Here is a 17,232-nt window from a genome sequence, read left to right on the forward strand (position 1 = left end):
CAGGGCTTTCCTGGGCTTGGCTTCTACATTGGTACTGTGCAGGCGTGTAGCCTTCTAGATTCCCAGGAGTGTGTCAGAGCTATTCAAAGGGCAAATGGATATCTCATCTTCCCACTTCTCTTGCTGGCTTTTGGTTAGACTGTTATTTGCTCCATCACCTCAAGCAACTAAAATCTTACATAATTGCCTCTAATTATTTTCTTTGAATACCCCCAGGGAAAAGGCATTTTGCACTGGATGAGCTCCAAGTCAGGTCAAATAAAATCCTCTGGGAATGAGGTTTTGAAAGAACTCCACCCTTTTCTGCTTCCTCCAGTGGCCCCCAGACTGCTGGTATCCACTGTGGTTACAGCTGTTGGTTTTCAAGGCTCCTGCAGAGCTGGGAGTGGTATATTGGAAAAGGACTTATTAAAACATCACAGAGCTCACTGCTTGTACCAAGATTCAGCCAAGTTTTTAAAAATAAATGCTCCTTAGATCTCTGCAAATCTTTTGTTAATTTTCAGACTTTTGAAAATGTTGATTCTGACAATTTTTGCCAGTTTCTTTTTGCTTTTGTAGAGAAAATATTTGGAGGTTCTTACTCATCATTTTCACTGATGTCACTCTTATATTTTTCTTTACACGATACCTAGATATATAGTTAAATGTTAGCTGAATTAATAAAGAGTCACTGAAAGCAGAGTGGTTCTTTTTTTCCAGAAACTTTTCTGACCTTTTTTGTACTTCTCCTCTTTTATTTTAGGACTATGATGATGGATATGGCACTGCTTATGATGAACAGAGTTATGATTCCTATGATAACAGCTATAGCACCCCTGCCCAAAGGTAAGAGTCGATCTCTGATTAGACCCCGTTAACAGACACTTTTACCTGTCCACATATATACACTCTGGGAAGCGGGTATGATCAGACAGTGAGGGTACTATGGCTTGGCTTGCTTTATTTCTGTTGGGAGACGCATGCTCTGTCCTACCAACTAGCATGTATTACTCCTCCCATACTTATCGTAGTGTGAAAGCAATGAGGCTTGAAAAATAAAAATTGAAATTTTTTTTTTACTCTAAAAATTTAACTTAGTGTTCAGTATATTCTGAGGAGGCACAGTGTCTACAAAGTTTGTGGCTATGCAAGTCTGAAGGCTTAGAATCACATCAGCAATGTGTAAATATCCTACATTGTCAGTGCCTGAGGTGAAAAGCCCCCAGAAGTTTTGTTTGGCATTCAGATAACGTTTCTGTTTCTTAGCAGCAGTGATCCTTTTTTCTAACAACTTCAAATTCCTATTTGTGAATAAAGAGGTATTTCCCCGGAAATAAGTAAGTGCTATCAGAGGCAAAACAGAGCTTTGTAGTTACCTCTTGTGATAATATACCTTGATGTTCATTGATATATGAAATCAGTGTTTATTCCTGTTCAGAATGTTTTCTTAAATGCCTAGAAACCTCTTGCTTTCTGTTTAAAATTCTAAGTGGAGGACAAAGATAGACCATATATACAAAACAAAATTTTGGCTTTATGAAGCATACAGAAATAAGGACTGGGTGGTTGTTTTGATGAACTCATAGAGTGCCAGGCAACTTTGAACAAGTAGCTGCTGTTACTCCTGAGCTCTGGTACTGAGGTTGACACGGATATAAAGTTCTTTCTTCTTTTTGGCTCATGTCAGATTTTTTTCTCATATAACTTGTAACGGTTAAGAACCTTCAAACTTGGACTCTGGTCTTTTTGAGTGGGAGCCTGGTGCACTGCACTCCTGTCCTTCAGAGTGTTGGCACAGCCTAGGGGACTAGCACTGGTGGGTGCTAGCCAAGATTTACATACAGTAGTATCTCGTGTAAGGGTCCCGGCAACTGTATCAAGTGTGTGGAACTGTTCCCACTGTAGGGATGAAGGATTGAGTAATGTGTCAGAATTCCCAGGTGGCTTGGAGTGGTAAGTGGTGTGTGGAGCTGCACTTGATCTGTAGAGCTGGGAGGTGAGCTGCATGGGCGGGAGATGAGGTGGGAGGCCGCACACTCCCTGTGGGGTGCTGAGGCTTGGTGCTGCTGGCAGCATGCAGTAGGGAGCCCTGAAGAGTTACACGCCAGGGATGGTGCGTTTCGACTTGGATTCAGAGTGTCATTCCAAGGCAGTGGAGGGGCTTGACTGACAGGTGGTGAGCCTAGAGGCAGAGACCAGTTAGGAGGCCGGTACATTATAAGGCCTTTAAATGTCAGGGAAGACTCACTTAAAGAGACATCTTGCCTGACAGCCAGTCTGCTTCCTTGAAGTGATCTTTTCGGTGTTGCAACTCATCACACCTGAAGGAGGACAGAGAATTGTATGAGAATTGCGCATTGACAAATGTAGAAGCCACTCTTTGTTAGGTATTCTGAGTATTCATTTAATCCTCGTGACCTGTGACATAAACATCAGTCCTTTTACAGAAGAAGGGAACTCTGATTTTCGGTAATGAGGGAACTTGCCTGGGATCACGCAGCTCACAAGGGGAGGAGCAGGCTTTGCCCCAGGGTCCGTGCTCTCACGCCTCCTCCCCACAGCACCTCAGGCATGACAGAGGGGCTGCTCGACTGTAAATCCAAGGGAAGCAGCTGTACTGTGGGGTAGGGTAGAGATGGTTTTATGCACTGTATGAGTTTGCTGGAGTCACTGTAACAAGTAACCACAGTCCAGGTGGCTTAAGCCACAAAACTTTATTTCCTCACAGTTAAGAGAAGCTAGAAGTCCAAGGTCCAGGTGTTGGGGGATTTGGTGTTTTCTGAGGCTTCTCCCCTTGGCTCACAGACGACCACCTCCTCGTTGTGGCCCCTCATGGTCTTCCCCCTGTGCATGCGCATCCCTGATGTGTCCATGTGTGCCCACATTTCTCCTCTTCTGATAGTACCAGTCACATTGGATCAGGACCTCTTTGAGGGCCCTGTCTCCAACTACAGTGCCATTCGGAGGTACTGGGGGTGGGGGCTTCAACATACGCTTCAAGCAGGGGACACGATCCAGCCCATAAGATGCACATATCATAACCCTGGTTTAAGCACAGCACTCTGTGTCTCAGAATTAGAACAGCAAACTTGCAAATCCTCCCCAGGATCAGATAGTGAGTATTAACAAGGAAATCACCACCGCCACCGTCTTCAGCTGCTGTACATTTACCCTGTGCCTGGTCCTCTCTGTCCTCTCTCCCCTCTCAGCACACCCTAAAATACTACAGAATTCAAGTCTAAACATGCTGTCCCTTTACATACAGGTTCAGAGAGGTGAAGTGGCCTGTCCACACTCAACAGGCTGAGTGCTGATCCAGACCCAGCTTGGCCCCGTGGCTTCTTCCTTGTCCGTTGTCCCATTGCCTGTCCGTTCTCTCATCATGGCTTTGATTTCAGCAGCTGGAATGAATTCCTATTAGTATTGCCCATATACAGTATTCAAGAATCTAATACTCTGTGATGCTTTAGAATCCCATGGGAATTAGGCCTCCATCTGAACTCAAAGTGTTGCCCTATCAGAGTTGGGCTACCTTAATCAAACCTAAAATTTCATTTATGCTGTGTATTAATGTTGTGGGCCAGGACTAATGAAATTGAGTCTTATTTTTCCATTTTCCATTAGATCCTTTCAGCAAAAAGCATTCACTGCCCCTGCTCTCAAGGAGCATACAGCCTTAATATTCACTAATAGATAATACCATGTAACACTCAATGATCTGTAGTCTACAGTTCCTTGATTTTGACACTTCACGTACTGTAAAAATAATTTCGTACTTCAATAATTCTCTCAATCAGAATTTAAAAGCCCATTCTGTGCCATAGTTGTAAGGTTCAGTATAACTGCAGAATTCTTTACCTGGTCTGCTTTGAGATGACAGAGCTATTCTGAAAATGTTCTTTGATGCATCATGGTGAGTCACCTGCACTGTCCACCACGGTAGCCACTAGCTCATGTGGCTGTGGAACCTTGAAATGTGGCTAGTGCAGATTGGGATGCACTGGAAGTATAGGACACACACCAGAGTCCTAAACGTAGCATGAAATAAAGAACACAAAATAGGGGCACCTGGGTGGCTCAGTCATTAAGCATCTGCCTTCCGCTCAGGTCATGATCCCAGGGTCCTGGGATCGAGCCCTGCGTCGTCAGGGTCCCTGCTCAGCAGGAAGCCTGCTTCTCCCTCTCCCACTCCCCCTGCTTGTGTTGCCTCTCTCGCTGTGTCTCTCTCTCTGTCAAATAAATAAATAAATCTAAAAAAAAAAAGAATACAAAATAAATATATTATTAAAATTAATTTCACCCATTTCTTTTTTTCTTCTTTTTTTTTAATGTGACTAGTAGAGAAATTCAGATTTCAAATTTCTCTTGGATAACAAAGAGTTAAAGACTCTGGTTCACTCTCTCTCTGGCACAACAACTGCAGATTGGGGCCCACACCCTGGGGGGGGGGGGGGGGGGGGGGGGAAGCAAGTCAACTCACCAGGTGCAGAAAGAAAATTAGTGTCCATCCTTTTAAAATTTCTATTTTGATGTTTCGTGTTATGTGTAAATCTAACTTATTAATACTCCAGTGCACATGTTACCCCAAAACAATTAAAGTTACAAGATCAAAAATGGTTTTCTTTCTGAAACAGATGTGTTGTAAAAAAACTTTTGTTGGAGATCTGGGCCATAGTGGTCAAGAGTCTGGCCGACCTGAATTTAGACCCCACTTTAGTATTTGCTGGTTATTTGGCTTTGGGCAAGTTAGTTGACCTCTCTAAGCCTCAGCTTGTAATGTGTATAACTCTGTTTCTTCTGTAGACGGTCAGCCTGAAAGTTGCATGAGACAGGAAATCCCACAGTCTGAGGGAATTGTTGGGGGGGGGAGAAGGCGTGCCATCCACGGGGTCTCTTCTGTGAGAGAGTTAATGAGGTAATGCGTGTAAGGCAGTTAAGGCAGCGTGTAAGGCAATTAATGAGGTAATGCGTGTAAGGCAGTCAGCACGTTGTGCTGAGCAAATCCTAGTTCCCGCCCTCCTTCCCCAGTTCTCAATTACTCCATCTCATTTCACGTAGGGAAGCTAAGAGAAAATCCGGGAGGGTTGTGTGAATAAATGATTTACAGGGAAAATGAGAAGAGAGAGGGGACCTTGTGTCGGGCTACTCCCCCCGGGACGGTCAGCATCAGTATTTTGCATAAACTGGGATTAGCAAACGGAGCAGCTGTAACCCACTTGAAAACAAAACAGAGCAAGACCGCAGGCTCATATGGCTGGCCACCGGGTATTGTTACCTGCTGTGCAAAAGGGTCCCTTTTGGTAATGACGTTTAAACTTCATAAGCTGTAATCATTTTATGATACTGTTTTGTTGTAGAAACAGCAGTTTCTCTCAGGAGGTTTTACAAATTAGGAACTTTTTCCTCCCGATTTTTAAATACCTTGTATTGAAATTAGAGTACAAATGAGAATCCCTGCCGAGTGATAGAAAATTCAGTATAGTTCAGCTACATTTCCCCATTGATTTTTGTAATGACCTTGATAGTGCTAATATTGTAGTGTAAAACAAAGTATTGTTTCTCTAACTTCACACATTTAATGAGTAACAAGCTGTCCACACAATTACTGTGAAGAGAAATATGAACTGTTCTTTATAATATTGGACTTGTTCTAATATAGATTGGCTCAAAAATAGTTATTGATTGATTTCTTTAGACACCCCTCCTGAATAGTAGTGATGAATAAAAAGAGCAGATGATAAATGGCCTCAGCCCTCAGACACCTGCCCCTCCCCTGACATGACTTGAGACTTCACAAAAGTCCTAATTTCAACTCTCAGAAACCACTTGTAAATATATCCATTTCATTCTAAATTAAACAGAATTCATTCTTTATTGGATGTTTTATTTATAATCCTAAAATAGTTGCAGTTGTATAACATGATGTCCATAGTATTTAATAACACTGTAATGAATTTGGGAAGTTTGCTGGGAGAGTAGATTGCAGGTGCTCTTACATACAAGAAGGTAACTAGTGAGGAGAAAATGTGTTATGAGCTTTAATGTAATAATCATCTTGCTGTATATTTGTAAAACAAGTCATCACGTTTACAACCTTTTACATAATTTTTATTAAAAATATCGCAGTATCAGTTTGTGTGCCTAGTAATTGTAAATTCTCAAAGGAATATTTGATTCCTATTGTGATCATAAAGAAAGTAGAACAAAAAGGGTATCAAAAAAGTGTTAATACCTGTGATGGGTATTAAGGAGGGCACGTACTGCATGGAGCACTGGGTGTTATACGAAAACAATGGATCGTGGATCACCACATCAAAAACTAATGATGTATGGTGACTAACATAACATAATAAAATTAAAAAAAAAAAAAAAGTGTTACTACCCCTGAGCATAAGTGGGTGGCTGTGTGGTAAGAATAGTGAGTTTCTGGATGAGTTTAATACGACATTCCAGTTTCCCAAGAGCTTTGTGGTTTGACCGTACTTTCAAGTACATGTTTCATCCCATCCTCCAAAATCTGCGAAAGCACTCAAAATTTCTGAAAAAAGGAATTAGGAATAATAGCTGCCAGTTTTGGAGGATCTGTTGAGTCTAGCACTCAGCATTTATGTTCTTTATATGCAGTATCTCTGAGTTTTACAATGGCCCTACATGGTGAGTGTCCCACGCACAGAAGTTGAGGATAGCAATGTTTAGCAACTTTCCCAAGAATACACAGCTGGGAAGTACTGGAGCCTAGATTTTTGTCTGATGCCAAGAACCATTACCCAGCTAAGAAAAATTTTGTTTAAATGTAAAATCATATTGACTTGTTTTCGTAAAACAACACCTAAGCCCCTTTATCCAGATAGGCAGGGTGACGGAAGCTGCCAGAAGCTATGAGTACTCTTGGTTTGTTTTAAAATACCAATTCCAAGGAAAGCAATGAGACAAAAACTAACGTTGCCATGTGCCTGCTGCGTAGTTGCTGTTGCTTCTGTTGGCAGCTTTAGGATTATATATCCAACAGCACCTTCTCAAGAGCCTACTGTGGAGGTCAGAAAGGATTTGGAATTTTCACTTTGGAAATGATGACCTGTTGTTTAACTTAAGTTGTAACCATTTAAAATCAGTAAAACTGTTTTTCAGGAGATAGTCGCCGTGTGTGTGGTGTCACGGTTGCCTGTCTCGGACTTGTAAAAGCAGTAATGGTTTGGCGTGGATTAAGAGTTTGTTAACCTGCCTTGTAAAATTTCTGTCAAGTCTCCTTTCACCTAGCCTGCTCCTCTGAGTTGTTGTCTGCCTGCTGCATAACTACTGACCATGCCTCTTGGTGCAAACTAAGCAGTGTAAGCTGTTGACAAACAAATACATCCAGCCTGTATTACGTAGATGTTGGCGAAAAGCAGATTATACAGTAAACCCATAAAGTCCTTAATTCCCAGCCAATGACTCTGTAGTAAGAAAGAAAGGAAGGAGGGCTATCGTGAAAAGGTGAAGCCAGCACCTAGAAGGGAAAAGGGAAGGGAAGACGAGCTGAAGTGTTGGCAGGAGCGAGACTTGCACTGATGATCATCATCACGTGCTGACCACCCACTGCGGAGTATTGATGACACGCCTCCGATGGATGTGTGTGTGCGTGTGTGTGTGATGTCTGTCTGTCTCTGGTACGAACTTTACAGGTGGAAATGATCATCCCCATTTTATTCTTGAGAACACTGAGACCCAGAGAAAGATTAAATAAATGGTCCATGTTACCCACTTGATGAATGTTGATTTCAGTCCATTTTCTTTTTATCATAGGAGTGTTTTTCCAAGGATGGTACACATACCACTGATGTTTCACAACATGATTTCAGATGGCACACAGGCAGACCTTTTTTTACAGTTCTAATGATAGATTTTAAAGTTATTGGGAAAATATACTTAGCATGTCAAGCACGTGATTTTATGAATATTGCTATAATTTAATTATGATACATTGAGGTGAAAATAAAGTCAATACAGAGAGTAATGTTAAGTCACTGGTAGGATGAGTGGGCACATGGCTGACAGAAGTCCTGCTAGCCATCCCGGAGGGACTATAGTGTGGCCAGCACCGCACTCTGCGTTTGTTTACTGGGTAATGGCCACTGCTGAGAAAGGAGGGGCGGTCAGTGAACCAGAGCCATGATGGGGCCTCCCTTGGAGTTACTAACTCGATAGCCTGACCATATTGAAAGCAAGCCAAGAAGTTTTATAGCTTCAGCAGGGAATTCCTTAGAATTAAATTAGTAAAAAATAAAGGAAAAATTTCCAGATTCATTGTTAGCACACTTTGAAGAAATCAAGTATCAATTGAGTACTTAGGAAGTGTTCATTACTAATATCAGATGCTCTTATGCCTGCCATTTTGTTTTATCCCCAAGAACTTTTGTAAGATCGTTACAGGCCTCACTTTTATGAATAAGGAAGCTGATGCTCAGAGAATGTGAGCCTGACCAAAGTCACGTAGCTGACAAGTCAGGCCTCATACCCAGCTCTCTTAAAGCTCAAGCCCCTGTTCTTCTGCTCACCTCGGAGGCAGCAAGTGAAAAAAACCTGTCCCTGTGCATGTGGAGAGTACCCACCTCCTGTACTGACCATGTGGAATCTCCATGTGTGATCTTGACGAGTACACGGGAACATAGGACTGGGGCAGACACAGGCTAGTGGTAATCAATCAATTGCCACTGTCAGTTCACTCTTTCATGTTCTTGAGAATACACGAGATTTATCACTGAGGAATTGCAGAATAATGGCAGTATGTGAAAACAAAGTCCACCGGGGAGATGTACTACATCATTTGGATTTAGCGCTGCCATCTGCTTAATAGTGTTGAGAAGACTAAAGCGGTGCTTATGCTCAGCCATTCAGAGCAGCGGCAGATGCTGCAGAGCACACGGGGAAGGAGGGTCGCTGCTGAAGTGTAGAGGGTGCGACAGGGTTTCCAAAGAGTTGGGGGGTTGCTTATCAAACCCCAGTTTTAAACCTTCACTATAAAATTTTAAGGTCCGTTAGATAAAGCGATCTACTGTGACTCTCCCCATGTTTCCTTTCGTCATGTTTCACACATCCTTAAAATGTATTTTTGTTGATTTTTAGAAGAATTTTCCTGACAAATCCTGTATAGATTTAAATTATGATGTGATTTAGTTTAAAAGACTGTGGGCTATAAAACCAGACACACCTGGATTTGAACCCCCCAGCTCCATCACTTCCTTAGCTGCGTGATTTTGGCCACGTTATTTAACTTGTTCCAGTCTGTTTTCACCTGTGAAATGATGACAATATCTGACTTACAGGATTGTCGTTAGATGGAACGGCAGCTGCGATGTAAAGAGCAAAAGCTCAGTCAACTCACTAACGTCACACACACTGAGCACCACACACTGTGCACTTACTTCACAGCCTTATGGCAAGAGGGTGCTGTTATTATCCCATTTTATAGATGAGGAAATTGAGTCACAGACTTTGTGGGACATGGGAAGTAAGTGCTGGAGCCGGCGTGTGAGGCCAGATGGTCTGAGCACTCTGCTCTCCTGCCGCTCTGTGCACCTGTGGTTGTTAGGAGTGTAGTCACTGCATCTAGAAACTGGTTACAGTCTTTTTCTGAGGAAGACTCCAGTCAGTAAAATCCCAGCAAATAAACAATCTGAATAAAATTATACGTACCATTTTGATTCCCCATTTGTGAAATAGGTATTGAAGGCTTCATTTAATTTAGATTGTTTAGAATCATAACATGTTTGGAAGCACAGACTTGAGGTCAAAGCTTGAAGTTACTTGTGAAGAATGACTTATAATAGAGGAGAAAATCAGGGTGCTTGAATTTCTTAGAATCTAGTCAAACCTCATTTACTGGACTCATGACTTTAGAGGCTGAAATAATTCAGACCTGGTACAGATTGTATTTTCCGCCTCTCTTTGTCATCATGAGGGGATATGTTCCTTTTGGAAAGTAATTTACAAGTGTTCATCAGGAACCTCAGAAGTGCTTGCAATCTTTGACTCAATATTTGCACAGTACGTGCCTGAACTTACTATACAGTGAGTGTCTGACAGTGTAAGTATGTTTAAAAGCTCTTTAAAAGGGGCACATGGTGGGGTGCCTGGGTGGCTCAGTCGTTAAGCATCTGCCTTCGGCTCAGGTCATGGTCCCAGGGTCCTGGGATGGAGCCCCACATCGGGCTCCCTGCTCTGCGGGGAGTCTGCTTCTCCCTCTCCCACTCCCCCTGCTTGTGTTCCCTCTCTCGCTCTGTCTCTCTCTGTCAAATAAATAAATAAAATCTTTAAAAAAAAAGCGGGGGGCGCTTGGGTGGCTCAGTTGTTTAAGCGACTGCCTTCGGCTTGGGTCATGATCCTGGAGTCCCGGGATCGAGTCCCGCATCGGGCTCCCTGCTCCGCAGTGAGTCTGCCTCTCCCTCTGACCCTCCCCTGTCTCATGCGCTCTCTCTGTGTCTCTCATTCTCTCTCTCTTAAATAAATAAAATCTTAAAAAAAAAAAAAAAAACTCTTTAGAAAGAATAAACCATTTTGGCAAAGTTCAGAGAAAGAGATACGACATTTTATGGGAAAGAAACCTATCTGTGTCACCTTGGCCGAAGTAACAGAGCTAAAGCAGCACCTTAATGAAGGCCGAGTCAGGACTTGGTCAGTGAGGATGGAGGGCCAGTCTCCTGTATCTGAATCACGGCTCGGCGCTGGCCCGCAGCGCAGCCGACGTCCCGTTACTGAACCTGTCCTTCAGGTTCTGCATGTGGAAGCCGCGGGTGATGGTAACAGTAAGTACCTCATAGGATTGTTGCAGTTAAATGAGTTAATATACAGAAAGCTCTTGGAACAGTTCTAGCACATTGTAAATACTGTCATTAGCCATCATTACTGTAATTATCTAAAATCCTTGGGGCTAAGAGTCTTAGATACAGAATTTTTGAATTTGGGAAGACAATATGGTTACATACCATATGTTACACAACTCCAGTAGAGTCTGCTTGTGCTTCTTCAGGAGAGTGATTACCCCTTGGATTGTCTGAAGTTTATGATCAAGGCAAATGTGATTACTGAGAGATGAAAAGCATGTATGGCAAATTGAAAAGGAGATTTCTGAAGAAGGGCGTGATGTTCAGCCTTGGCAGTTTGTGATCTTACCAATAGAACAATATTGTTAGTGCTAGCAATTAATTTTTAAACAGGATGGACTAAAGGATCGGGAGAGGACCTTCCCGTCCAGTAGGAGCCATTATGGCAGCCAGGTCACTCTTGATTTTGATTTTTGTCTGTAGCCTCACGTCGGGTCACCCACAGATGGTCTAACCTTATATTGAATTGTGGGTAATTCGCTCGATTACTCATGAAGTAGATGTCAAAGCATGGTATGAGAGTATATTTAATTCCTTCATGGCTCCTTCCATTATTTCTTCACACATACCTTTTAAAGACATTGTGATTATATATTTCTGTAAAAATTACATGCATGTTTCTTTTTTAGACTTTTCCAAGATGGCACAACCAGGATGATTTGTTTTTCTTTACATTTTCTTCCTTGACAAATTGTTTGCAGTGGAGCGGCAGTTCCCTGAATCAGTGGTTTTGTCATTCAGCAAGCTTCCCCGACCCGCTCTTCACGGAACGTTCCCTTCCTTCCATGTGCTATCAGGCACTGAGCTGGTCTTCTGTGTTTTCAAAATACTCTCATTGCCTCCATTCTCTAGTAGTACCTACTAGGCTACTGAGACTCTGTCTCCTTTTTATACAGAGAGCCTCTCAGTAGCAGGGACCCTTTGTTTTCGTCTTTCTGTCCCATATCTCGTGGTCAGAGAAGTGATCTATCTGTGGTTTTCAGTTAAATGGATAACATTTAAGAAGTCTGTATCTGTTTTATAAGTTTCTTTCCTGGAAACACAGTAGAAAGTCTGATAGCATTGGAAGTCTCCTGTGAAAATGCATGTCGTCCGCACTCTGTGTAAAGATACCACTGATACAGCCTTAAAAAATGACACAAAGCAGGTGCCCAAACCAATCTTCTGTTTATTATTTTTAATCTGGATTTTGGTGTAGCACAGCTATCTTAAAGTTTTTAAACTCTACAGATAATTTCGTTGGGCAGCCAACATTGAGAACTATCCTTCTTGACTAATAAGCATTCCATAATGAGGTGTTATATATAAAGCACTTTTCACAGTGCCTAGCAGATGTTGCTAAGTAAATGTTTCCCAAAGAAATACAGTATTGGAATTTCTGTAATGGCTTCCATTCATTTGTTCAACAAACAACTATTGAGTACCTACTGTGTTCCTAGAACTATCCCAGGTGCTTGTTAAGTATCCATGAACAAAAAAGGTAAAGATGGTGCCCTTGTAGAGCTTAAATTCTAGTGCTACTCATGTTTACATATGGCAGTCATGCTCACCTTCATGGAGGAGATGATCAAAGACTTGAAGGAGGTAACAGAGTTTGCCCGAGGGGCCATCTGTGGGAGCAGCAGTCTGTGCAAAAGACCTCTGATGAGGTCTGTCTCATGTCTTCTGTTATCTTTAAAGTCTGTCAGCTTCCATTCCCATCTGTAATTTTAACTTTTTTAATAGGAAACTTCAAATTTCCCTTTGGAATAAGATATTTTTGAATAATTTGGAACAAAGTGTTTTAACTGTCCAAGAATATGTTGTAATAATTCTTCCTGTCTATTAGTCTCAGTATGATTGAAGGAGCTTGCAGACTTAAAACTATGAAGATACAGGAGACTGTTACCTTGGCCTGTGACAGCTTTGGTTTGCAGGATAATGGCTCTCAGAAATACCCACATCCTCGTCCCCAGGACCTATGGTTATGTTCCCCTACATGGCAGAAGGGACTTTGCAGATGTGATTAAGGATCTTGAGATGGGGAGATTATCCCTCATGATCATAATTGCAAATGCCTTTACCAAAATATATTAGCAAATCAAAAATCAGTTACTTTATCATGACTGAATAGAATTTCTCTCAGCAATGCAAGATTTATATAATACATGAAAGTAAATCAGTGTAATTCACCACATTAACTAATGGAGAAGAATCATGTGATCATTTCCATAAATGCAGGAAAAATGTTTGACAAAATTTAACGTATATTGATGATTAATAATAAATAGATGTCTGAGCAAACGAAGTAATGGGACAGTTTTCCCCAAATTGATAGAAGACGTCTGCGAGAACACACACACACACACACACACACACACACACACACACACACACACACACACACACACACACACACCCTCGAGCTAACATCATTCTGCACTGAAACATTCCATGCTTTCCTGCTGAGACGGGGGACAAAGCAGGTTTGCCCACACTCCACTTGCATTCAGCATTGTACTGAGAAGCCTGATCTGTGCAGGAAGGCAAGTGAAAAAGAACAATAGGCATACAGATTGAAAGTAAACTGTCTTTATTCACTGATAACATGATCAGGTAGTTGAAAATCCTAAGGGACCCACTAAAAAACTACTCAAACTAATCAGTCAGTTTGTCAGTTGTAATGCAGTCAGTATACAAATCCTGTATTTCCACGGACTAGCAGTTAGCAAGTGGAAGACACCCCCCCCAGAGAGACCATGTGCAATAGTGTCAAAAAACATAAAATACTTAGGGATCATTGTTAAACAGTCTTATTGACATGTATTTTACATGCTGTAAAATTCACCATATAAGTTAAAAATGTATTACTTTTAGTAAATTTACAGAGTTATGTGACTGTCACCATAGTCCTATTTGGGAACTTTTTTTTTTTGTTTTTCATCACTGTAATAAATTCCCTCATCTCTGTTATAATTAATCCCTTTCCTAGCCCCAACCCCAGCCCACCATTAATCTCATTTTTGTTTTTACAGATTTCCCATTTTCTGAGCATTTCATTTAGATGTGATCAAAATATATGATCTTCTACATCGGTATTTTTCACTTAGCATTGTTTTTGAGGTCCATCCCCATCATAGCATTTATCGGTATTTTATTCCTGTTTTATTACCAAATGGTATTCCATTTATGGATAAATGGCATTTTGTTTATGCTTTTACTAGGTGACTGATACTGTTGTTTTCACTTCTTAGCTCTTATGAATGATGCTACTATGAACATTTATGTGCAAGTCTGTTGAGCTTGTGTTTTCATTTCCCTTGAGTAGAGACCTAGGAGTGGAATTGCTGACTCAAGTGGTAATTTTATGTTTGACTTTTTCAGAAACTGCCCAACTGCTTTTTCAAGGTGATTCTACCATTTTAAATTTCCACCAGTGATGTGTGAGGATTCTTAAGGATAATTATAACAAAAATGTGCAAGATCTCTATACTGACAACTGTTACTAAAACATTGCTTATAGAAAATAACGAAGGCCAAACTAAATGGCGATACATACCCCATGTTTTTGCATTGGAAGACTCAATATTGAGAAAGACATTGATTCCCTGAAATTATCTGTAAGTTCAGTATAATTCCAATCAAAACCCCTACAGGTTTTTTTGTTTTGGTCTGGTTTGGTTTGGGTTTTTTTGTTTGTTTGTTTTGGGGATTTTTGTTTCTTTCTTTCTTTTTGATACAAAATGATAAGGTGGTTCTAAAATATATGAAATTCAGAGGACCTAGAATAGCCAAAGTAGTCTTAATAATGAAGAACAAGTTTGGAATACTGACTATTCCGATGTCTAAAACCCAGTAGTGAAGCCACTGTGGTTCTGTAGAAGGGTGGAGAATAGGCCAGTAAATATCCAGAAATGGACCCATGCATAATTGCTTTCAAGGGCACCAAAGCAATTCAGAGGGTAAAGAATTGTCTTTTCAGTAAGTAATGCTGTCACAATTAGATATTTGTGTAGGTAGGGATGGCTTTGATTTCACACACACTCACACACACACACACACACACACACACACACACCTCATACCACTTAAAAATGTCAATTTGAGACAGTTGGAGATTTCAGGTTAAAGTTAAACTTACAAAGCTTATAGAAGAAAATATTGAAACAATAGAAATCAAAAGATTTAGAAATTTGACTTTATCAAAATTTCAAACATCTTCTAATCAGAGGACATCATTAGAAAACAAATAAATAAGCCACAGTCAGGGAAAACATCTTTGCAACACATACATTTGACAAAGGACTTTTGTTTATATGATATAAAGAAACTGTACAACTCATCAAGAACAACATAACCCAATTTTTATAATAGGCGAAAACCTAGACCAGAAATTTCACAAAACTATATATTCAAATGGCCATGAAAAATATGGATTAGTGCTCAGAGTCATGGGTCATCAAGGAAATGCAAATGCAGATTAAAACCTCAGTGGGATACCACTAACTTCTACACTCACACTAGAATGGCTAAAATAAAAATCATTGACAGCATCCCATGTTGACAAGGTTATAGGGCAACTAGGACTCATAACATGTATAAAACAGCACAACGATGAGAAGTTTGGCAGTTTCTTTAAAAATGTTGAACATATATGTACCCTATATACCAGTAATTCTACTCCTAATAACTTTATCCCAGCGAAATAATATGTATCCAGAAAAAGCTTTAGGTAACAATGTTCAAAGTGACTTTATTTTTTGAGAGCCAGAACCTGGAAACAGCCCAGATGTCCTTCCATGGAGGAATAAACTGTCTTCAGACTGTGAACGCTGCTCAGCAGTGAAAATGAACGGAATCATGGTGGCTGCAGTTAACATCAATGAAAACTAAGAAAACTTGTAAAAAAGTACTTGCTACAAAGCTGCCAGTCTGAGTTGTTTAGTCATCTCCTTAACTGTCACTGGTAATAGATGGCCATTTTATCAGGCATGTGGCAAACCAGAACAGGGAGAAGAGGGCAGGCCAGTCGAACAGTCCGGTGAAGGGCACTGACTTGGCGTGTGCTGGTAATAAGTAGTCCTCGACGAGGCTCAGGCCTCGAGTGCCTCAGGAGGGTGCAGAAAGTGTCCAGAGAAAGATCAGTAGAGGCCAGTTTGTGGCGAACCTGAATACCAGGCTCAAGGATTTGACACGATTTTTGGGCTCTCTTAGACCAAGGTGTTCTGCATGCCCACCACCACCGTGCTGGTCCAAGCTCACTTCGTCTTGCTTGCTTCTAGAATACCAGTGGCTTTTAAAACAGAATAGGTATTTGATTTGAATTTAAATACAATTTATGCATGGGTAGTGTGCTTGAAATGATCTTAATTTTACATATTTGTTGAATGAGACTGAATAATTTGATATGCACATTGATTCAAGTTAGTGTCTACCAGATTGTCCAGAAACACTGAAAACCATTTGCTAGTCCTACTTTGTCTCACAACGATGCTGACAATCCCATAAAAAGTCAGTGAGGTTTCTTCCGCACTGACATAATATTTCACATGCATAGATACTGCTGATCACAATCAAATTTCTTTAAAAGTAATAGACAATGGCTTTGATATCCCACTCTCAAATGTATCGGAAATCTCTTCCAAAAGATACCTCCATAGAGCAGATGAAGGCACTGGCTGCAAAAACAAATTCAAGATCCCATTAACAATTCCGTTAACCAGTGATTCCATGAAATACTGTAAACTGCTCATAAAATGTTGATAGACCATTTTGTATGCGATGGAAAGAGCCAGAGGAACCAGTACTAAAAGATTATGTGCCTTGGCACACAATGTGGTTGGACATGGGTCTTCACAGATACAAGTAAATAGGTTCATAAACCCAACCTTCATTTTATTCTGTGTCCAAAAAAATCTTATATTTTTTAACTTGTAGGTACTTATTTCATTCTTTTGAAATTACTTCTCAGCAACCTTCCCAACCTCATTGTCACTTGAGGACCCATCCCTGACCCTTTGCCTTCGCAGGGCTCCCCCCAAAACTCCATCTGTCGTGACAGTTATGTTCTGTTATATTCTAATACACAATCTTGATGCTTCGTACAGAGAATTCTCATTAAAATTTCTTGGGATGTCTAGTGCTGATGTATGTACATAATTGATAATTTGTAATCCTCTTTTGCCAGAAAAATGTTATAAAAAACAGATCTGTTTCCATGTGTTTTTTCATAAGAAATCTTAGTTCTAAATGTTAGTGTTTCCGTGAAATTAATTCATTGTTGCAGTTAACAGCTATAGTACAAATACTGAAGTGTGAGTCAAAAGACAGGTCTAACTTTGAATCCCAGCTCTGTCATCTGTTGTGTGAATTGAGCAAGCCAACAGTAAGCCTTATGAACCCTTATATTTAA

The 17,232-nt window shown here is 40.7% G+C and overlaps 1 protein-coding gene across 6 annotated transcripts in view; it reads left to right on the forward strand.

The window, feature by feature from the left end:
• KHDRBS3 (KH RNA binding domain containing, signal transduction associated 3) overlaps positions 1 to 17,232 on the forward strand; it is a 180,503-nt gene that overhangs the window by 136,677 nt on the left and 26,594 nt on the right. For all 6 annotated transcript variants that reach the window (XR_003523740.2, XR_003523741.2, XM_035727224.1 and 3 more), the window contains one exon: positions 746 to 828. Coding sequence is in view for 4 of the 6 variants with exons in the window: in XM_035727224.1 (XP_035583117.1) it covers positions 746 to 828 (83 nt within the window). In the remaining 2 variants the exon portion in view is untranslated. The remainder of the gene's footprint in view (positions 1 to 745; positions 829 to 17,232) is intronic.

The sequence above is a fragment of the Zalophus californianus genome, chromosome 4 (genome assembly GCF_009762305.2).
Source record: "Zalophus californianus isolate mZalCal1 chromosome 4, mZalCal1.pri.v2, whole genome shotgun sequence".
In the NCBI taxonomy this organism is placed as follows: domain Eukaryota; kingdom Metazoa; phylum Chordata; class Mammalia; order Carnivora; family Otariidae; genus Zalophus; species Zalophus californianus.